The sequence below is a fragment of the Macaca thibetana genome, chromosome 11, assembly GCF_024542745.1.
Source record: "Macaca thibetana thibetana isolate TM-01 chromosome 11, ASM2454274v1, whole genome shotgun sequence".
Taxonomy (NCBI): Eukaryota; Metazoa; Chordata; class Mammalia; order Primates; family Cercopithecidae; genus Macaca; species Macaca thibetana.
In genome coordinates, this window is record NC_065588.1 from 96681589 (window position 1) to 96705527 (window position 23939).

At 37.8% G+C, this 23939-nt stretch overlaps 1 protein-coding gene across 2 annotated transcripts in view; it reads left to right on the plus strand.

Moving 5' to 3' along the window:
- SCYL2 (SCY1 like pseudokinase 2) overlaps positions 1 to 10428 on the plus strand; it is a 70439-nt gene extending 60011 nt beyond the window's left edge. For both annotated transcript variants that reach the window (XM_050750058.1, XM_050750059.1), the window contains exons 13-18: positions 1320 to 1438; positions 4462 to 4562; positions 5925 to 5991; positions 6109 to 6204; positions 7687 to 7806; positions 8815 to 10428. In XM_050750058.1, the coding sequence (XP_050606015.1) occupies positions 1320 to 1438; positions 4462 to 4562; positions 5925 to 5991; positions 6109 to 6204; positions 7687 to 7806; positions 8815 to 9459 (1148 nt within the window). In that variant the 3' untranslated portion in view covers positions 9460 to 10428. The remainder of the gene's footprint in view (positions 1 to 1319; positions 1439 to 4461; positions 4563 to 5924; positions 5992 to 6108; positions 6205 to 7686; positions 7807 to 8814) is intronic.
- The last annotated feature ends 13511 nt before the right edge of the window (positions 10429 to 23939 follow it).

The following is a 23939-nucleotide window of genomic DNA, read 5'->3' on the forward strand; positions in this document are numbered from 1 at the left end:
GTAGAAACTGCTCAGTAAGTATTTGTGGGAATGGTTAAGAGGTATTTATTGTGGACCTCTGTAGACATAGAAGGTACTCTAGGGATATTGCATGGTCTTGGCTGGGTGCAATGGCTGACACCTGTATTCCCAGCACTTTGGGAGGCTGAGGTGGGCAGATCACTTGAGCCCAAGAGTTCAAGACTAGCCTGAGCAACATGGCAAAACCCCGTTTCTACTGGAAATACAATAATTAGCTGGGTGTGGTAGCATGTGCCTGTAGTCCCAGCTACTTGGGAGGCTGAGGTGGGAGAATCACACGAGCCAGGGAGGTTGAGGCTGCAGGGACCCATTATCGTGTCCCTGCATTCCAGCATGAGCAACAGGGCAAGACCCTGTCTCAAAAAAAAAAAAAAAAAAAAAAAAAAAAAGTCTTTTTGAGCAGGAGTTTGGCGTAGTAGAAATTCAAGCCCTGGCTCTAATCCTGGCTCTGTCAGTTCCTGAGATGACTTTGAAAAGTTTATCCAATGAGGATGAGACTAACGTCATTTTAGGATTCTTGTGAGGCTTCACTGAAACAAAGGGAAAGTAACAAACAGTGCTCAGCAAATAAGCATTTAGTCAGTGCCCAATAAAGTTACCCTTTGGGTATATAAGTCATGTGCACATTAACAGAATAATGGCGGATGGTATTTCACAAAGCTTTGGATTATGTACAAAACACTTAGAACTCAAAGGCATTCAGAGAATGAGGAGGAAATGTACTCAGTTTACCAAATGAAGACTTTGTGGATAGATGTAACAAGTGGAGTATTGAAGATTGAGTAAATAGGTGAGACAATAGGGAAGGAATTTGTGGAGTTGAATTCAGTTATTAAATTTCAGACATGTTGAGTTTGATTTGCTGAAGAAGTGGATAAAGGTGTAGGACTTATATTTTGACTGTACCTATACTTACACCCTTTAAAATAGATGCCTTGAGTATGATTTCTGAAGTATGTATTTAGATGTTTCAGAATAAAAGACCATTCTGTAACTTTACTGCTGCACAATAAGAATTGAACGTGGTTCTGATAAGCTTCTAATGTTATGCTGTCATTTATTGTGCTTCTAAACCAAAAGAACACAGGATAAATATGTCATGGTGTTTAAATCTGGCCTGATGATAAAGGCTGAAATCATTCTGATTCATATGTAAGAACATCATTATTCTAGGCATTGATTGGGAAAAATTTGTACTACACAGATTATCAAGGGATTTCATACACATATATTATTTTCATGATTTCTATGAATTGATGGTGTTAACTTAGGAAATTTGTCACATTCTTTTCTGTCAGGTATTTACAAATGTACTTTTACTCATAAGAAGTTGGGAATCACCAAAGAGCAGCTGGCCGGAAAAGTATTGCCTCATCTTATTCCCCTGAGTATTGAAAACAACCTTAATCTTAATCAGGTAGGAGTATTTTTGTGCTTTATTCATTTTATTCAGCTTACTGTTTTCTTGGCATTAGATATATAAATATATTATAAAGTTTGGTTAAAAAAAAAGGTGGGGGTAAAATATGCCACAGAACTAAATGAAGAAAGTTTGTGGGGTGACTTCATTGGTAAATAGTAAATGAGCAGGATGTTGAAAAATATGTAGGATTTGGGACTACTTTAAATCTAGGGCTGGGAAATTGACATAAATGAAGAATAAAGTTATAGAATGTGTTTGGGGAGTATATTCATTATTTATTGATTGCTACAGAACAAATCACCACAAACTTAGGGGTTTAAAGCAACACACATTTATTATCTCACAGCTTCTGTGGGTCAGGCCAGGACATGGCATAGTTGGATTCCCTGCTCAGGGTTTCTCACAGTGCTGTCTATAGTCAAGAACTTGGGGCTCATTCAAGGCCCAGCTACAGAGTAATCTGCTTCTAAGTGCACTTACATGGTTGTTGGCAAGCTTCGGTTCCTTTTGGGCTGTTGTGCTTAGGGCCTCCATTCTTAGCTATTAGCTGGATGCCACTGTCAGTTCCTAGCCACATGGGCCTTTCCAACATGGCAACTTGTTTCATCAAAGCCTGCAAGAGAGAGTCTGCTAGCAAGACTGAAATTACAGTCTCTTGTAATCAAGGAAGTGATATCCCATCACCTGTGCCATAGTCTGTTGCTTTAGAAGCAAGTCACAGGTTCAGCCCACACTCAAAGATAGGGGATTCCACAAGGGCATGAATGGCAGGAGGAAGAGATAATTGGGGACCATTTTAAGAGTCTATATACCACTTAGAAGAAATAATTCAATTTGGTTGGGAGATATATATAATACAGTAGGAGAATGAGAAAGGTACATTGAGACTAGAATAGGTAGACTTAAAATGTCTGTCTGGTTTAGGTATTTGAACTTTCAAGGTGTGGTAAATGTTTGAGCTAAGGAATAATGTGTCCAAAGAATATTGTGGAATTGTCTCTCTGCATACCTCTATCGCTGTTTGTCACAGTTGTGTTCTTATGTGACTGATTCTTCCTGAAGATTAGAAATTCCTCAAAGATTATTAGAGCTTATTCTTCATTATAGCCCCAGCACTTAGTGCAATGACAGAACCAAAAATGTATATTGAATTGAGAGAAAATTGAAGTATAGAGTAGACGGGTCATTTTTATTCACAACAGAACTAGTATTTATTGAAATATAATGGAAAAGCCTGAGTTGGGTTACTGTTTAACTGAGAGCATCAGAGATGGATAGGCAGGGAGGATTTAGAACCGAAAGTGAATTACAGCAGTGAGGGAAGCAGAAAGCTGGAAGTTGAGAGCTTTTGGCATTGGGGAGAGTGCTGAGCGAGCAGAGTTTTGGGAGGCAGAGAAATTTATAAAACTAATCAGAACAAACATTTCTTTTGAAGTAATAGGGTAAGTCTCTGAAAATTAGTTCCTTGGTTTTAATTTTTTTTTTTTTTTTGAGGTGGAGTCTCATCTTGTCACTCAGGCTGGAGTGCAGTGGTGCAGTCTCACCTCATTGCAACCTCCGCCTCCTGGGTTCAAGCAATTCTCATGCCTTACCCTCCCAAATAGCTGGGATTACAGGCGTGAGGCACAATCTCAGCTCACTGCATCCTTGACCTCCTGGGCTCAAGTGATCCTCCCACCTCCGCCTCCCGAATAGCTAGGACTACAGGCATGTACCACCACTCCTGGCTAATTGTTGTATTTTTTGTAGAGACGTGGTCTCTCCATGTTGCCCAGGCTGGTCTCAAACTCCTGGGCTCAAGTGATCTTCCTGCCTTGGATCCCCAAAGTGCTGGGACTACAGGTGTGAGCCATGTGCCTGGACCAGTGTTGTTTCTTTATCTGGCTACTAGTTACATTGGATGTGTTCAATTTGTGTGAATTGTGATTTTTTTTTTTTTTTGTGCACTTTAACATGTATACTTTTCTGTTAGTATATTATACTTCAATAAAAAGTTTTAGGAACCGTAATCAGTGGAAAGTCAGTCATAGTAAACTGCTTTGGAAACATGCCTTTTGACTTTCTCATAAGACGAAGAAGCTGCTGCCGATACAGCATGGTGAAAGGCAGTGTAATGTAGTAGAAAAGGGTGCAGACTTTGGAACCAGGCTTGGGATGAATTCTAACTCTGCCATATGAGCTCTTTAGCATCTCTGAGTTGCTTTACCCCTCATTGAGCCTGAGTTTCCTCATTTGTAGATTAGAAATATTAGTGAACCTACTTTGAAGAGTTGTGAGGATTAATAAAATAGTGTATGTATAAACACTCAACACAAAGATGTAATTATAAGATTTGGGGAAAGGAGGAGAGCCATTTCTAGATTCTTCCTGTAACATATGGTGTTATTCAAATAAGTTGTTTATGATGATCCTGAAGTACCATAGGGATGAATGATCAGCAGTTGACCAAAGTTAGCCAAAGCTTAAACTGTATTAAGACATAGTGCTAGGTATGCTTTATGAAATTTAATTATTTGAAAGTTGGATTATGTACATTTAATATTTCGACTGTCAGAAAACAAGGTTTATTTTGGCCAGATATGTCATTGCAATCTGAATAAGCAGGAATTTTCTATGCATATTAAATAGATTATTTCTAGTTCGGCACAAATTCAGATGTTTAATTTTGAATTATCCCAGAAGATCAATATATAACTGCTACGGGTGAATTTATACAAGGCCCCTGAATAATAGCAATTAAACAACTCAGGATATAAAACTCATTATTGAGACATATTTTCTGGAACTTAAAAGCCTCATCAACTATCATATCATCACTATACAAAGATATTATAAAAGCTTGCTATGATATCCCAAATTTAAATGTATCATTCTTAGTGAATATCAGTGCGGTGACTGGATCCTATTCTACTGGTAAAAATTGAGAATATTATGATTAACTTAATGAATTATCTTAATTGATTACATTTGCTGCTAACTTGAAACATTGTAACCATATCAATTTCTCATTATACCAGTTCAATTCTTTCATTTCCGTCATAAAAGAGATGCTTAATAGATTGGAGTCTGAACATAAGACTAAACTGGAGCAACTTCATATAATGCAAGAACAGCAGAAGTAAGTAGGTTGCCCATGAATTATATGTGGTCCAGGAGTGAGATTATAGTTGTCTTATGATTGATTTTCTGGAATATGGAATAGAAAAATTGCTGGATTTAAATTTGACCGTATGTAAAACATTTCAAAATTTACCATAGTATTAATAAGTTGAACTGAATTAAAATACAATGTGGTTGAAAAATCTAGTGTCACTTCTGAGTACAGAAGTTTAATATGATATAATTTTAGCATTTTATCTACATAAAGTTCTGTTTCTGAGAAATCCCTTGTCAGCAATAGCCACTAGCATTGTAAACTCAGGTTGATGAAAACTAAAAGCACCACTTAGGAAAATTTTTTAAATTTATGAACTTCTAGTGTTTTGATTTTTTTTCATTCTCTTTTCTCTAGCCCCAGAAACATTTATAGAACATTCATTTCATATTTAGCATCACAACATTCACCTCTTTTTATTTTTAGGGAGGATTTTCTAAATTATTTGCAGAAAACTAGTATTCAAACAAGAAGGCAAAGATGGAAATCGTTGACTGTTGAATCCAGTTTATTAAAATCAAAGCCCCACTGTATTCTTTGCTCCAGAGTAAAACACATGAATTTAGGGTACTTATTAAAGTTTAATCCTGAACCAAAAAACATCTAGAAATCAGTAAAATTGATATAAATCATGAACAAGGTCCCCAAGTAGAAACTCTTTAGCTTCTGCCCACAAGATGAAGACTTAAAGTAAACACACATGGTATAGAAGTAGGTGAAATAGCCCTTTGTATGCTTGAAGTATTCTATAGTGTGTATGTATGTAGTCTTTGATGGATTGACTATGTTAACATAAAAATCTGGAGAAATAATTTTTAAAATGCATTATAGGTAGAGATCAATTTTTAATACCAAGTATTTATATTTGAGTTGGGAAATGAACCCTTCCTTTTTCTTCCTTCTATCTAAATCTTACCTGTTTCTCAGGACATAGATCTGGCTCACATAACAGTGATTATAGCATTCATGTTAGTCCAGACTCAGAACTTAATCACATTAAATTCCCCATATCATATCTTGTCTTGCAGTGAGATGTTAAGCTCTTTGATAAGAGCCATGCTTGACTGGTTTTATGACACCTTGAATAAATTCTCCAGTAAATCCCAAATGTTGAGTTTAAGAAATGGACTTACATACAAATGTTATTTTGGGGGCAAGCAAACATTAACAGTAGAAAACAATGGAAAAGATCACTCTTCTTAAAGAAAGAAACCACAGTTTAATTGGGGTCTAATAAATTCCATGTGGATAAATAATTTTTAGCATGAGTATTTAAAACTATACATTTCTTTTTTGTTGTTTTGTCATAATTCAACTCTCCTACAGATCTTTGGACATAGGAAATCAAATGAATGTTTCTGAGGAGGCAAAAGTTACAAATACTGGGAATCAGGTAAGAAGATACTTAAGTTTTGTAGAAAGTGCTTCATTTGGAGGGCTTTTAATCTTTAAGCAACAAAATCACATTTTTATTGAACTTATTTAAATTGTTGACATTTTTCTATTTCAGCAAATTGACAAGGTTTTTAACAACATTGGAGCAGACCTTCTGACTGGCAGTGAGTCTGAAAATAAAGAGGACGGGTTACAGAATAAACATAAAAGAGTGAGTTTCCTTATTGTTCTTTCAGCCCTCTTATTTATACTACAGGACTTCCTGTAAACCACAGATTTTTGTTGGGAAATGGTGTTCAGCAGCTTAACAAGAAACATTTGTAATTATCTTTCTGAAATTCCTTTATCAGTTAAACATAACCCTAACCCATTTTGAAAATAAATGTACTTAAGATTTTTAGCTTCCATTATTACTTGACTTGCTGCAAGGTAATATTTATAGACTCCTTGTCTCCTTTGTCCTTTCTCTTGTACTTTGCCAGTCACACTCCTTGGTGAATCTCACTGTCTGTCTTCTCTGCTTCTCCTCCTGTGTTGATGGCTTCTACTATAGATTTGTGCTGTCCAGCTACCTTAGGCTGTCTCTGATTGTTGCTCATCAGTATTTTAATTTCTGTCCCACTCACTACATTCCCAACAGTTTGAGTTCCAAACTCTTTCCATTCTTTTTGAGCCTAGCAGCCTCATCTTCTGTCATTTCATGGTGTCAAATTTTATAGTCCATCAGATTTTCACTTTGACACTTTCACAGAGTACTGGTCAGCTGTTTGGTAGCATGGCCATCAACTTGAGTTTGTCTCGTGTTTTCTCATAATTGGATTAAAGTTGTACATTTTTGACAGGCATACTACAGAAGTGATGATGTACCCTTCTTGGTTTATTCCAGCAGGGGTACATGATGTATACATTACTTACTAATGGCAGACCAACAATATTTTAAAGAGGATTTTCAAAATAGATCTGATTCCATCTCATAAGTAGATAAAAAATCTGAGCACATTTTTTTCTTCTCTATTTCTTGCTAAAATTTTGCTCCCCCTCTGATTTTGAATATTAAACTATAATAGGATACTTTCCTCTTGGTTAGCATCCAGTAAAAAAACTGTAAGTCAGTTTGTGACTTCTGCTGAGGGCATTCTTCTATTCATTCATAAATGTGAATACCTGTATGTGTAAAGCCAAAGGACTACTGGACATAGTAGTTTACAAAATTATAAGAGAACATTGTGAGCTTTTAGTTTAGCAAAGTTGATAAAAGCCAAGACATTGAATTTGCTGTAGACATCAGGGCAGTGAAAGAACCATATGTTGTTTCATTCTTTCTTCGCTTTTTGTGAGTTCCTAAAATATTCTTGGGGTGAGATAGATTAGAGTTTAAAAAGATTTCCCAATTTTCAAGAATGAAATCACTAAATCATATTGTTATTTTCTGGAAAAGGGTGATTCTAATGAATAGTTTAAAAATAATTATTATTTTCATACTGGAAATATTTTTGCACAGATCCTGTGAGTTTTTATCTAAAGTTAGATTATATAGTGATTTGAAATACAACTTACTGTGACAATCACCAAGACAAGAGTAGTTTGCTTTTCAGTGAAGTAGTAAGATGTCCTTTACCTGAAGAGATAACTTTTGTTTTACAAATGGACTTAAGAAATTGCCAGTTGATTTTTTGCTTTATTTTGTTTTAAGGCATCACTTACACTTGAAGAAAAACAAAAATTAGCAAAAGAACAAGAGCAGGCACAGAAGTTGAAAAGCCAGCAGCCTCTTAAACCCCAAGTGCACACACCTGTTGCTACTGTTAAACAGGTCAGAGTTCGTTTCTTTTGCATAATTTCAAGAATACTACTGTTAAGGAGTAAGGTGGTATAGAACTTAGTCTACTTGTATTTGTATAAAAATCTATCTCAAATAATACCTTAATATGTGGTTTCTAAGAAGTATGGGCATAAACGATTCTCCAACTGTGCTATAACCTGCCTAATGTACTGTGTTTTGTGACAATGCTTGTTACCAACAAAGAAGAAGCTAGAGGAATAGGATTAGGACTCATAGTGCTCATTCAACTCTGTTCACTCTGAAGTGATCAGAATATTATATTCATGCTCTTAACGTATTTTTGAGCTAAAGTTATTTTCTATGTTTGTCTTTTCAATTGTAGTTAGATGTGTAACTTGGTTTAAGATGTACCTACATGACCTGGCTAGTATTTGTTTTCTCCTGTGTTCCAGGCACTGTTCCAGGTATTGGTGCTATGGCAGTGAATAAGGGCCCTTCTTGTAGAGAGTTTACACTGTTACTGGTTTCAGAGATAGCTTTGTCTTAAAAGCTTTCTTTAAATTATTTTTTTGTTACCTCTTAGTCACCAACATTTTGTCTGAGAAAAACATCTTTGCAGGCCAAGAGGCAAAATTGAGAATATTTTGTAGGTACTTTTTTTAAGAATAGTGGAAACAAATTCCTATAAAATTTTGATGAAATTCAAACTATACAAATAATAGTAAAAAAATTACTGTGTTTTTTGTAATATAGAATAAGAAGAATGTGATTCTGTTTTTGATGAGATAACGTTTTGCTTAATTGGAGTTTAAAGTTAGTATTCCCCATCATCAAATCGATTGCAAATATTCCTCTGTAAAAACCATACAAAAACACGTGGCAGGCTGTATTTGACCTACAGGATATAGTTTGCTAATTTGGTATAGACCGTTGAGCTTAATTCTAACTTGTCCTTTATGATTTAATCTGTCAAATGTTTACTAATTATAAAGTATTTTATATTTCTTAGAGATAAAGTAATTCTCTCATATTTTTCAGACTAAGGACTTGACAGACACATTGATGGATAATATGTCATCTTTGACCAGCCTTTCTGTTAGTACCCCTAAATCTTCTGCTTCAAGTACTTTCACTTCCATTCCTTCCATGGGCATTGGCATGATGTTTTCTACACCAACTGATAATACAAAGAGAAATTTGACAAATGGCCTAAATGCCAATATGGGCTTTCAGACTTCAGGATTCAACATGCCCGTTAATACAAACCAGAACTTCTACAGTAGTCCAAGCACAGTTGGAGTGACCAAGATGACTCTGGGAACACCTCCCGCTTTGCCAAACTTCAATGCTTTGAGTGTTCCTCCTGCTGGTGCGAAGCAGAGCCAACAAAGACCCACAGATATGTCTGCCCTTAATAATCTCTTTGGCCCTCAGAAACCCAAAGTTAGCATGAACCAATTATCACAACAGAAACCAAATCAGTGGCTTAATCAGTTTGTACCTCCTCAAGGTTCTCCAGCTATGGGCAGTTCAGTAATGGGAACACAGATGAACGTGATAGGACAATCTGCCTTTGGTATGCAGGGTAATCCTTTCTTTAATCCACAGAACTTTGCACAGCCACCAACTACTATGACCAGTAGTAGTTCAGCTAGTAATGATTTAAAAGATCTTTTTGGGTGAGGTGTCTTACTTCTATTTTGAAGGATCATTTCAGTTTCAATCATGGGTGAGCTGATTTACATCTTTATATAGTTGGCTTGGAGGAAGTACTTCTATGGGAAAGTGAACATGTGACAGGAAACATCTGTGTCCATGCCAGCATAGTAGTTGTATGGACTTCTAACCAGTTGAGTTTTTTTAAAGCATTGAGGATTTTTTTCCTCTTACCAACTCCTCTTCAGGTTTTTAAAGACCCAGCCCTTCCCAATCTCAAAGAGAAAAAGGACAACTGAGTTATCTTGAATAGCAGAACTTTTTAATCAAATGTTTATTTTGGCTTGTGGATCTTGGTGTTATTTAAAAAATTGAGTTGATGGTCATTGCAAGCTCATCTGTTAAGTACTACATGGTACACAGTCTACCTTTACAAGTCATTAGTCTTCATTATAATATGTAAAAGTCTTTATCCTGTATTGATTTGTTTGCATTTAAGATGACAGTGAGAAAATGATAAGCATAAAGAGAAGTATCAGGTTATTTGCTTTTTTCCAAACTTACTTTTCAGATGAACTAATGTTTAGTACAGAGACTGAGCAAATACTACAAAATTAACCTAACCTTCATTTCATTGGTTTAAATGTGTTATTAACCTTCTTAAGTGCAAACTCATCATTGTAAATTATATTTTAGCATGGTCTGCCTCAAATAGTAATGTATTTTTCTGCATTCACTTGGATATATTTAGAATCACTTTTTTCCTCCTGTATCACAGAAGAGGTATGTGCTGATTTGTTTGGATATTTGACAAAGCACTCTGATGTGACTTCCGTGACTACTACCTTCATATTTAATTTCAAATTCAAACTTCTGAGGTTGCAACATATATGAACTGTGTTTTCAAAAGAAGATTTGTAAGAATTAAACTATATTTAATGAGTAAACTTTTGAGATTTATGCTGTATTGTTTCAAATGTAATAAACTTTACTTCTCTAAAAATTGAGCAGTTGTATCTTCTGACCACCAACAGATTAATATTCAGCTTGCCGTGATAGTCTGACCTCATTAATTACTGCTACTGAAGTTCAATTTTTTTCTAGGAATTTTAGGAACCTTTTGTTTAAACATTTTAATTTCTATTAGACATTTTTAGGAAGGAAAGAATCAATTCTCTTAACAGGAAACGCGCTTTATTTTTCAAAACCTTTCTCTGATATTTTTCTTTAATTTGCTGATTATTCAACCACAGAGCCTTTTGCTATAAATGTCATTTGTATTTTAAAAAATAATATTCCACTCTTATAACTTTAAAACCATCTTTCAAAGAGCTATATATGTATTATAGTTGCTGCCATAGAGTTGATGGTTTTTAATTATCTGGAACCAGCAATCATTTAAAATAAATCATATTAAATTTAGTATGCTGGTACTAAGTTTATTCATTTTATATGGATATTCATTGAAAATATATACACATACTATATGTAATATACAGCACTTGATTACAAAATGTAATTTGATTACATTATTGCTGGCAGCATTCAGTTAAGAGGGTACTTTAAAAAATAGAAGTCAGCTTTCAAATCTGATTTCTGTATGGGCTGTATTTGGTTAACTTGATTTTAGAAAAAGAACTAATAGAATTGCTAAAGAAATTTATCCAATAAATGAAAAACAGTAGGAAGATCAAATGTTTTTGTCAAATATATTCACAGCTTGACCAGATTAGCTGTCTTGTTTGTAATGCAATATTAATATACCTTTTGGGAAAAAGCTTATATATGGAATAAAATAAGTATTGAAGAATTTTTCTTTGTAACAATTTAGTAGTCACTGTTTATTGAGAAATTGTTTTTTATTTTGTAAAAAACATGGTGTTAGCATTGAACTCTTAAACAGAAAGAAAGCTTAATATAACAGCTTATGGAACTTGAACTACTAAATATGAAAATAGGTTATTTGAAAAAATACAGTATGTAAAATTTGCTCATTCGTTGAGGTAATGGTGCTATGTTTTTACAGAATTGTTCCTACATCTTTTTTCTACTTTCTCAAAGGTGTTTTATTTCAACCATTTCCATCAATTGAACTGTTACCATTGCCTTTTTCTGTTGAGAAATTGCCTCTGAAAAATAGTGCTATTTTTAAGCTTAAGTGTTCTTAAGTGAATGAAATTTTCAAAGTACTAGATCACCTTAAAATTATTTCACGTACTGAAAACAGTTAAGTCCCTTATGCTTAGAGCAGAAAATATTTAGGTTAAAGAGCATCTGTCAACAGAATCTACAAAAAAGATTCCCTTGCGTTTGAATTGGTTCTCTATTCTCCTATTGCTAAAATGTGTGATATATATAGAGGATGTATAAAAGGAAATGGAAATAGACTACGTACTTGTCTGGTTTTTGTTTTTATTTTGGAATGCTTGTAAGCCTCCTTTACACTGAATAAGGAAGTAGTTTTGTTTTTTTTTTAACCTGTAAAATACCTCACATGGTTGTTTTTACACATGAAAGAAAAAGGTATATGCGAACATACCTGTTATCAATAGGAGTATGCACCAAATAAATTTTAGCTTTGATAAGACTTTCCATATTAAGTTGTGATTTCATACTTTGTGATTACTGGTCTTAAAATAATTTTGGAACAAATGAATCTATAAGAATTCAAACTATATAGGATTTTAAGTATCTACATCAGTAGCTTTTAAACCGTAACTGTGACACTCAATAAGAAAGACATTTTACCCTGCAACTGCTATATAAAATATATACCTGAAACAAAAGTTTCAGAAAATGTCTTTAATAGGTGTAATGTACTCTTTTTATTCTATTAATTTTTTAAAAAGTTGATTACAATTGCTAAAGGATTTCATGACTTAGTGTGAATATAACTAAAGTAGGCTGGGCGTGGTGGCTCACGCCTGTTATCCCAGCACTTTGGGAGGCTGAGGCGGGCGGATCACAAGGTCAAGAGATAGAGAGCATCCTGGCCAACATGGTGAAACTTCGTCTCTACTAAAAATACAAAAATTAGCCAGGCGTGGTGGCATGCGCCTGCAATCTCAGCTGCTCAGGAGACTGAGGCAGGAGAATCGCTTGAACCCGGGAGGCAGAGGTTGCAGTGAGCCGAGATCACACCACTGCACTACAGCCTGGGCAACAGAGCAAGACTCCGTTTCAAAAAAAAAAAAAAAAAAGAAGTAATTCAGCCCTCTCTCTCCCAGCAGAGATAGAAACAGAGGGCCTGAGGCTTGCATGGCTTAACCTGAAAAAATCAGAACCTGTAATAGAAGCTAGATTTTTTCCTAATCTGCTCTCTACCGCTTTGCATCTGTTATTGTATGAATTCCTGTGGAAGTGCTTTTGTTAAGACGGACATATGTAGCAAGTAGGTGTTCAGTACTTATTGGGTATCGTAAATATGTTTACATTGAGAAAAAATGGTTATGAAGAGAGGAGAGTTGAGATGACAGAAATGTACATAGTCAAAATCAGCCTCTGGGCTGCTGGTTTGAAATATGAGTGAGGAGAGTTGGGAGACCTGGGTTAGCAGTGTTTGTAGTACCCAGACATATAGCGAAATTAAAGCTTTTAGACTTGGGGAGAAGGGAGTGCAGTTGAAAAAGCCATTTCACCAAGATGGAACTTGTTGAAGGTTAGAAACTTTTTCTACCCAAAGAAGCGAAGTTGCTCCAGCCACTCAGAAAGGATATAACTACCAGGGGTAAAAACCACATGTGTAACTTAAAATTTTCTAGTAATCCCATTTAAAATAGGTGAATGTGATTTTTTTTTTTTTTTCCCCCTTTGAGACGAGTCTCCTGTCGCCCAGGCTGAAGTGCAGTGCTGTGGTCTCGGTTCACTGCAGCAATCTCAGCTCACTGCAGCCTCTACCTCCCAGGTTCAAGAGATTCTCCTGCCTCAGCCTCCTCACTGGGACTACAGGCACCCGCCACCACTCCCAGCTAACTTTGGTATTTTTAGTGCAGACGGGGTTTCACCATGTTGGCCAGGCTGGTCTCGAACTCATGACCTCAAATGCTCTGCCCACCTCAGTCTCCCAGAGTGCTGAGATTACAGGCATGAGCCACAGCGCCTGGCCCTGAAATTGATTTTATTGTATTTTAATATTGGCAGGTATGGTGGTTCATGCCTGTAATCCCAGCACCTTGGGAGGCCAAGGTGGGTGGATAGCTTGAGTTCAGGAGTTCAAGACCAGCCTGGGCAACATGGTGAAACCCCATCTCTACAAAAAATACACAAAAATTAGCTGAGTATGGTGGCTTACGCCAGTAGTTCTAGCTACTTGGGAGGCTGAGGTGGGAAGGTCACTTGAGTCCAGGAGCCAGAGGTTGCAGTGAGCTGATAACACACCACTGCATTCCAGCCTGGGTGACAGAGTGAGACCCTGTCTCAGGAAACAAACAAACAAAAAACTATTTCTGCATGGAATTGATATAAAAACCTCATATTTTACATCTTTTTTGGTACTTAGTCTTTGAGATGCAGTGTGTATTTTACACTTAGCACATTTAACTTCAGATTAGTCATATTTCAGGTACTTAGGAGCCATGTGGCTAGTAGCTGTTGTATTAGATAATATGGATATAGGCTGGGTGCAGTGGCTCACCCTGTAATCCCAGCACTTTGGGAAGCCGAGGCGGGTGGATCACCTGAGGTCAGTAGTTTGAAACCAGCCTGGCCAACGTGGGGAAACTCTGTCTCTACTAAAAATACCAAAAATTAGTCAGATGTGGGGTGCCTGTAATCCCAGCTACTTGGGAGGCTGAGGCGGGAGAATCATTTGAACCCAGGAGGTGGAGGTTGCAGTGAGCCGAGATTGCACCGCTGCACTCCAGCCTGAGTGACAGAGTGAGACTCTGTCAAATAAATAAATAAATAAATAAATAAATAAATAAGATAATGTAGATGTATATGGAAGCTCAGTGACCAAAGAAGTGAATGATGGCTATTATCAACCTATGGTCTCATTTCCAAACCCATCCTTTGTCTTGCCTTGTACTGTCTTTTTCCTTTGCCAGCTGGGAAGATGAGGGCCCACGAGTGGCACTGCAAAGCAAAAGCTGTAAGAAGATACTTTACTTATGGTTGTGAGTCTCCCATTTTTATACACCATAGAAGCCCAGCAGTCCCAACAGAGGAGCTCCAGCTGCACCTCAGGTTACCTTCTCCCAACCCTGAGCCACTGTGGAGCAGCTCCCATGGGCTGCTTCCGTGCCAGCTCTGCCACTCCATCAAGCAACTGTCTCTCTGTGGCCCATTCCCTGGGACAAGTTTCTTCACCATGGCAGGCTGAATGTTCCTGTAGAAACCACAGCCTCTCCAGGGAAGTCTGATCTCAGCTTGGGAGTGAGGTAGGGGAAGAGAGCCTCTCCTGGTCTTTAGTTCATTTTTTTCACTTTTCTTCATCCTAGGGACAGTATTTGCCTTTTACCTGCTACTTCTGTGCACTTTAGAGTCCTCTTTTGCCCCTACAAATAATTAACCAGCTTCTACTAGTTAGCAAATATTATATTAAAACTTCCCTGTTCAAGTATCTGGTGTGGGGTTTCTGTTTCCTTACTGTATCCTCACTGATACAGCCTGAATCCAATAATAAGTCATTTTAAAATGGGGCCATATATATACCGCTATCAAAAGCCATATGGAATTGTGTATACGTATCCTGTATTAAAACTTCATGAATGTTCTTTTGAAAGTTTCCACGGTAGAAATGCAGTTTGGCTACTTTAATTATACCTACTGGATACTGTTCCAATTTTGTCTTTTTTGCTCCTATGTTTTCGATATGTTCCTTTGTGTGGGTGACCTTGGTTGCTAGTAAAGGCAGTGTTTGACTTTTATATAAAGGTAAATGAGATAGAGACTTTAATGTCTATAGTTTGAGTGTAGGAATAAACATAGGTTTGCCCCAAGTCTGTGTCCCTAAGCCTACCCATCTTTTTGAACACAATGATCAGAAAAAACTCAAATATGAGGCATATCCATGGAAACACGAGAAGCATATGGTGTATGAAGTTTGGAGCCAGATAAAGGTGCTTTTTTTTTTTTTTTTTTAATTTCAGGCTAAAATTGTAGTATTCACACTTCATAGATGTGGGGCAGGGTACTTTACACATTTGTGTGTTGTAACAGATCCAGGTTTTTTTTTGTTTTGTTTTTTTGTTTTTTGTTTTTTGTTTTGGTCTAAGACAGGGTCTGGCTCTGTCACCCAGGCTGGTGTGCAGTGGCATGATCTTGGCTCACTGCAACCTCCACCTCCCAGGCTCAAGCAATCCTCCCACCCCAAGCCTCCTGAGTAGCTGGGGCTACAGGCATGCACCACCACACCCGGCTAATTTCTGCTTTTTGTTTGTTTGTTTGTTTTGGTGAATACAAGGTTTCAACATGTTACCCAGGCTGGTCTTGAGCTCCTGAGCTCAACTGATCCACCCACTTTGACCTCACAAAGTGCTGGGATTACAGGAGTGAGACGCCGCGCCTGGCCCCAAAATTGTTTTTCAGAAAATCTTGTCTCTAACAATTGGCACTCTTAAGATCATTTCTGTAAAGAGATGGAAAGGCTTTTCACTTAGGTGGGTGTCCTCATTAGACTGCTCATGTTTCATAAGAGGTTGTCACGTCTGTCTCCAGCTACAGTGATTATGTGAATCCGCCCTCAAACAGCAATAGTACCTGTGCTCCAGCCACTTGTCAGAGAGCAACCTTTAACTCTCTATTGCCCAATTGGCAAAATCTTGTTTTTGAGAGATGTTTATGGAGGAAACCAAAAATTGAGTAATCCATTCATTTCTCTTAAAAATTCTGAATTAAACCCACTTTTGAGACCTTTGTGCCTGGGTTGCCGTGTTTTGGCCATGCATCAGGTTTCTTTTATCACTGGTAGCTTTTGACTATGCTTTAAACCGTATTTATGCCAGGGATGACATTGGTTCACTCCCACATAAATAGCTTCTTTGAGGACCCACTGGAGAGATTTCAGATTTCAATTCAGGAGTAAATGTGCTTCTAAGCAAATGGTTTGCCCTTACTTTTTTTTTTTTTTTTTTTTTTTTTTTGAGACTGAGTCTCACTCTGTTGTCCAGGCTGAAGTGCAGTGGCACGATCTCGGCTCATTGCAAGCACCGCCTCCCGGGATCAAGCGATTCTTCTACCTCAGCCTCTGGAGTAACTGGGTTTACAGGTACCAGCCACCAAGCCTGGCTGATTTTCATTTATTTTTATTTTATTTTTTATTTTAAGTAGAGACAGGGTTTCACCATGTTGGCCAAGCTGGCCTCAAACTCCTGACCTCAGGTGATCCACTCGCCTCGGCCTCCCAAAGTGCTGGGTGGCGTGAGCCACCATGCCTGGCCTGCTCCTACCTTTTAAAGTCTGAAGAAAGTAACAGATTAGGTAATGACAGCTGAGAGATTCAGCCAAATTTGCCGTTTACCTGTAGCAAATGTATAGGACAATAATAGTATGCAATATTTAATGCTTACCTTCTGCCTTTATCTGATTTTTAAAAAATCCTTATTTCTCCTTTGCTCTGATTTCCTTCTAAAAAATCTTTTTTATCTATGTTCATGGAAATTCTCTCTGGGAATCAGATAGAGTATAAACAGTTACATGGACTGAATGAGAGTAAATCTTGTCTCTTTCACTTAACTGACCAGAGTAAGTTTTCTCTACCATGAAATAAGATCATACCTTACAGGCTTATTAGGATTAGATGAGGTAAAGGTGTGCAAAGCATCTAGCACAGCTCCTGGCACATAGTAGGTGCTCAACAGATTTTTCCACTCACTTTGTGATGGATATAGAGCTCTAAAATAAACTCTACTTTAATGAAAAACAAATACTTCACCTGGCTGGGCGCTATGGCTGATGTCTGTAATCCCAGCAGTTTAGGAGGCCAAGGTGGACGGATCACTTAAGGTCGGGAGATTGATACCAGCCTGGCCAACATGGTGAAACCCCATCTCTACTAAAAATACAAAAATTAGCTGGGCGTGGTGGTGCACTTCTGTAACCCCAGCTACTTGGAAGGCTGAGGCATGAGAATCGCTTGAACACGAGAGGCGGAGGTTGCAGTGAGCTGAGATCACACCACTGCACTCCCTCCAACCTGGGCAACAGAATGAGACTGTCGCAAAAAAAAAAAAAAAAAAAAAAAAAAAAAACACAAAAATCTTCACCTGGCACCATTTGAATGCACTTATTTTTCAATAAATATATAAATAACACTGAGCCATAAAATACTGTAGTCTTGGCACTGTGAGATTCTTGGGACACAAATAGGAATGGAGATATAGGCCTTGCCCTCAGGGGGCTTGTACTGTAGTTATAAAGGTAGTCGAGTAAGCAGACAGTTGCAGAACAGTGTGATACATACTGTGAGCAAAATCCATGTAGGAGGGACACACAATCTAGATAGTCAGGAAGGCTTAAAGGAGACAGAGCCTGAGCTCAGCCGCACAGAGCTTTTGTAATTTTTTTTTTTTTTTTTTTTTACTGTTTTTTGTTTGTTTGTTTGTTTTTTGATGCTACCAAATGATTACTTAGGTCACATTTTCCCAAATTAAGTTTGAACTACTGGGGAGTGGATTAGAGCAGATAACTCCCAAAGTCCTTTTGAATTCTTAGATGTTATGAAAACTTCTCAAATTAAGGGAAATCTGGTCAATTTTTGATGATCAAGAAAAGCAAAATTAATGCTAGCTGCCTAAATTAGAACATGTGGAGAAACACCAAAAAGAGAAAAATGTTTGCTGCTTAAAACATTTTCTATTAGAGCCAGAGATGACAGCAAGACAAGGAGCAGAATAAGTGAGCTATAATGTTATTTTTAGCTGGTTTATATTTTATTGAATATTTCATAAATTTAAGAATCCACACTTGGGGGCTTAATGTATATAGAATAAATCTTTTAAAACCGTGGCTGGATTTTGGGGTTGTGGGGGAAATGTCTGCCATAAATATATTTAGTCTGTAAACTACCAGAAGATGTCACTATCTTCCAAGTAATCATCCATTACAGTAGCCCTTTTACAGGTGCTTTTTTTGAACATGAATAGGCTAGGGAAGGTATTGGTAAGAATATACTGCCTTTTGGTGTAGCATCTACAAAAGTATGGGATCATGAGAAATACTTGTGAACGGTGTGTGGGTTTGTTCTGCCTTGACCCTTAACCCCGCCCCAAGATATCATCCTTTTTCACTGCTCTATATGTTAAAATTATCTGGACACTCAGGGTTCTATCTGCACCTTCAAGAAAAATGAGGGTGGTAAAAACAAATCCTTCCAAATATTTTCTCTGGTTTTGATCTTTCAACATTTCAGTTTGCATTTTTACAATACACTGTAACAGATTATCAGATTTTCTAGGATATTTTGGTCTTGGACACAACCTAAATATCCCTGAGTATTTTTTTGAAGTCACCATGCATAGTGCATAAAGCAAATCTAGTGTTTCCACATTGCAGTAATACCAAATGAAAGGAATCCATCTTTCCTCATTTCCTCACAAGGGGGGATTTTGGAGCAAACAGGTAGTATAACACATGTTTAAAAAAATAAGCCTGTAATTCCAGCACTTTGGGAGGCTGAGGCAGGCAGATCACTTAAGGTTAGGAGTTTAAGACCAGCCTGGCCAACATGCTGAAACCTCATCTCCACTAAAAATAAAAAAATTAGCTGGGCCTGGTGGCACACACCTGTAATCCCAGCTACCTGGGAAGCTGGGACAGGAGAATTGCTTGAACCCAGGAGGTGGAGATTGCAGTGAACTGAGATCATGCTCACTCCAGCCTGGGTGACAGAGCAAGACTCTGTTTTAAATAACAATAATAATAATAATAGTTTTATTGTCTTTACAGCCAGAAAACAGACTAGAAAATCAATAATTGAGTGTCTTATGTGGGGATACCCCAACATAAGATACCTAACCTTGGGGAGAGATACCCTCCAAGTTGAAATGAGAAATAATTTGTTATAGGTAACCAATGGCAGCAAGCAAATGAGCACATGAGTATGGCTTCTTGTCGCATCTCTGTCTGATACCTCAAAGCATCACTGGCCTTCTCCATGCCCTGGGCTTCAACAAGAAAGTGGAGTAGACGGCTCAACATAGTTCTCTCTATATGTAGTGATAAGACTCAAAGGAGCAGTGAAAATGAAGTTGAAAGTTCTTCATAAATATAAGGAATTCATGTTCAAAGCAAATTCTTGATGTTTATCATGCGTGAAATACTTAATGAATGATTCCATGCTGTGTAAAAACACTCTAAAGTTCTGTATTTTGGTTATCTGACCATTTCTTTTCAAATTTCGTTTAATATTTAGACAGTTACAGTGACAGATTGAAAATGGAAATTGATATGTTTCCAGGATCTCCATATATGCATCTTTATATTTGCAAACTATTATAGAGATGTCTTTTATATATAGTGTAAAAATCCTGTAATTTAGGAAATTAGAGTCAAATTAATTGAACTCCAAATTGACTGAGTGGCTGACTTACAGTGAGCTGAAATTAATGGGACTAACAGTGTTTTATTATGGACTGGAAGCAGCATATAAGAATAAAGTGACATTTGTAATCAAGTGGGATTAAATCTCAGCTCCACCAATAACTATGTAATTTTGGACAAGTTATTGAGTGAGCCTCAGTTTACTCACATGTAAAATGGGGATAATATCAATTGGGCCATTCTACTTTGTCATATACACTTTTTTATTCTACTCTGTGAGAATAAAATGTAATCATGAAACTCAAGTCAGAAAGACGATACGGAAGCATTTACAACAGAATGGGATAAAGGTTCCCATTAGCCTTCCCTTAGAAGGGGGGTCTTACCCAGAATGGGGTGGGTGGTAGCAGTCTTAATCCAGAGGCCAGTATATCAGTGTTTGATGTTAATTTCTCTTCACTCTGCTGTCAATTTGCCCTGATTTCCAGTGGAACATTTTAAAGAAAGATAGAAAATATGTAACCCTAGAAACCAGCACCCTATTTTATTATTTTGGAGATGAGGTCTTGCTATGTTGCCCAGACTGTGCTTGAACTCCTGGGCTCAAGTGATCTTCCCCTCTCAGCCTCCTGAGTAGTAGCTGGGACTACAGGTACACACCAGTGTGTCCCACTCATACTTTATTCTAAAAATGTCCATGGTAGCTAGGACAAGCGTACCTATAGTTAGGTGCTCAGTAATGTTTCTAAAAGCACAAGGATTCTGAGTATATCTTTCCTCAGTTACACTAAAGACACTCTACTACTCAGAGTAAGATTATATGATCATGATGTACCATGTACCATGGTGGTACAAGTTCAGGAAATGATCTTTAGGACCTAGTCCCAGTTCTCTGAATTCTGCTGGCCAGGTTACCTTGGGCAAAATTTGCATCTTTATTGCTTTATCTGCTTATTTGTTTCATAAGGTTGTAGTGAGAATCAAATGAGATATTTGAAAATGCTTTGTATATAAGCTTGACTATCAGTAGGAGAATTAATGTCGGCCGGGCGTGGTGGTTCAAGCCTGTAATCCCAGCACTTTGGGAGGCCAAGACGGGTGGATCACGAGGTCAGGAGATCGAAACCATCCTGGCTAACACAGTGAAACCCCATCTCTACTAAAAAATGCAAAAAACTAGCCGGGCGAGGTGGTGGGTGCCTGTAGTCCCAGCTACTCGGGTGGCTGAGGCAGGAGAATGGTGTAAACTTGGGAGGCGGAGCTTGCAGTGAGCTGAGACCCGGCCACTGCACTCCAGCCTGGGCGACTAAGTGAGACTCTGTCTCAAAAAAAAAAAAAAAAAAAAAAAAAAAAAAGAGAGAAAAAAAAAAGAATTAATGTCAAATATGAGAGTTCAATAAAAGAAATTGAGTTTATATATATATTGGTTAATATTAATGATAGTCAACAATATACAAATTTTAAAGGATTGAGAGAAGTCCTGCATAAAAGAAATTTTTATGTTTGTTTCAGGATGTTATGAGGGTGAAAAGAAGGATTATGGAGTTGGGATAAGGAATAGGGTTGGCTGGAGAAGCTGCCACAGAATTTAGGAGAGAAGGAACCCCAAGATGACCAGTTCTCTTCATTACTTTTGTTTCCTTATGAAGTCTCTTATGGAAAGGGTGAATCATTTGGTCATTACCTCTGATCCTGGTTGAAATGTTCCATCTAACACTTTGGTTGAATTTGATGAAATACTTTTCTTGAGTCTTGAGTAACTATTTGAGTTGTTTGGGATTTGCTGGTTTCCTTTTTTTTTTTTTTTTTTTTTTGGTCTGGGTGGCAGATTAGAACAACCTGGCTCACGACCAGCCTATGCGCTCTCCTTGTCTTGCTGTTGCAGACTGGAGTCCTGCATGTCACCAAACTGGGTAGTCAGGCTCACCAATCTGGTGTTAGGTAAAGAAACACTTGGTATTACAGGTTTGGGTTTTAAATAATTGCAAGAGTCAAGACTATTTGTAAAGAGCAGAAACTATCTTGAGCAATTTGTTATAAGAATGTGAGTATTTTGTGAAACCCAAGGGTAAAAGGACAAGTGAGTCTAGGCAGATGAGGCCTGGAAGGCCATGAGAAACATCCTCACCCCATTCCCTCGCCCTGTTATAGTTTCATTGTTTTATTTCTCACTCTTTTCCAAGACCAGTGTTCTCTGCATCTCTACACCACAAAGTTAATGTAACCACCTTACAGTTATAATTCCAGAGTCCTGCAAGATTAACTAGCAGTCTTGTAATTCCAAATTTAAATTACTAGGAAGGTCAGGTGCGGTGGCTCACACCTGCAATCCCAACACTTCAGGAGGCTGAGCTGGGCAGATCACTTGAGGTCAGGAGCTCAAGACCAGCCTGGCCAACATGGCAAAATCCTGTGTCTACTGAAAAAAAAAAAAAAATTAGCTGGGCGTGAGGGCACACACCTGTAATCCCAGCTAGTCAGGAGGCTGAGATGAGAGAATTGCTTGAACTCAGGAGGCAGAGGTTGCGGTGAGCCGAGATTGTGCCACTGTACTCCAGCCTTAGTGACAGAGTGAGACTCTGTCTCAAATAAATAAATAAATAAATAAATGAAATAACTAGGAGAATCTCACATCTGACTGGTTCAGCTTGGTGCAGGTGCCTACCCCAGTCCATTCAACAGTGCTCAGGGGGATGAGAAACATAGTTAGCTACAGAACTTTTGGAGACCTGTCACTATGAGAGAGAGGGGGCAGGGGAGACTGGAAGTTCCCTGAGAATGAAGAATTGCTATGATCTGGGAAAGCACCCCTAAAGATGCCTTAGTTACTATTATTTTCCCTAAGGGAAGAGGCATTTTTAGTACAGGATGATGGGACGTCATTAAATAGATATCAATGGCTGGGTTTTATTTTTCTACTGTATCTACAGTCTATGTATCCCCAGCACAGACCCAGGCTTTTGTTTCACACCCCCACAGAGAATTTCAAACTGCATATAATTTCCTATCTTTGCTATATTCCATATTTTGAGATGGGGAGCACATGGTGTTTTTTTCTTTTTTAAAAGTTTTGTCTTTATTAAGATCCTTATTTGTTGAATTATTGTCATTGCTTTTTTCCTTTAATTTTTTTAACTTTTAACTTCAGGAGTACACGTGCAGGTGTGTTACTGTGCCATGGGGGTTGGTTGTACAGATTATTTCATCACCCAGGCATTAAACCTAGTATCCATTAGTTATTTTACCTGATCCTCTCCCTCCTCCGACCCTCCAGCCTCTTATAGGCCCTAGTGTGTGTTGTTCTTCTCTTTGTGTCCATGTGTTCTCATGGTTTAGCTCCCACTTGTGAGTGAGAACATGCAGTATTTGGTTTTCTGTTCCTGTGTTAGTTTGCTAAAGATAATGGCCTCATTCTCCATCCGGTCCCTGCAAAGAACATGATGTTTTTCTTTTTATGGCTGCATAGTATTCCATAATATATATGTACCACATTTTCTTTATCCAGTCTATTATTGATGGGCATGCAGGTTGATTCCATGTCTTTGCTGTTGTGACCAGGGAAGCACATGTTTCAGTGCTCTTCTGCAACAACTGAATTGCATAGTGTTCAAGATCATCATTCCAGTCGTGTTTTCTACGTCATGGGCATTCCTACCTGACTCTCTAACACTATGCAAGGTTCCCCAAATGCCATGCTGTCTCATGCATGTCTTTGTTCCCCCATTTTTTCCTTTTGTTTGCCTCAGTCTTTCTCCTTCCTGAAGGTTTATAGTATCCTCCCCTCATCTAGGAAGCCCTCTCCCACTCCCATCTGGAGGCTCAGGTAGGTGTCCTTGTTTGTGCTCCCCCAGCCCTCTCTTGTGGGACTCACTGCACTGTAATGGACTCATTCATTTTCTGGTTGATTTCTTTCTTCAAGGGGAATATCACAGTTCAACCTATATCACCAGTGCCTAAGAAGGGCCTGCTACCAGGTAGGTCCTCAAGAAAAGGAAGCAATGAATAAATGAATGAAATGAGCCTCATTT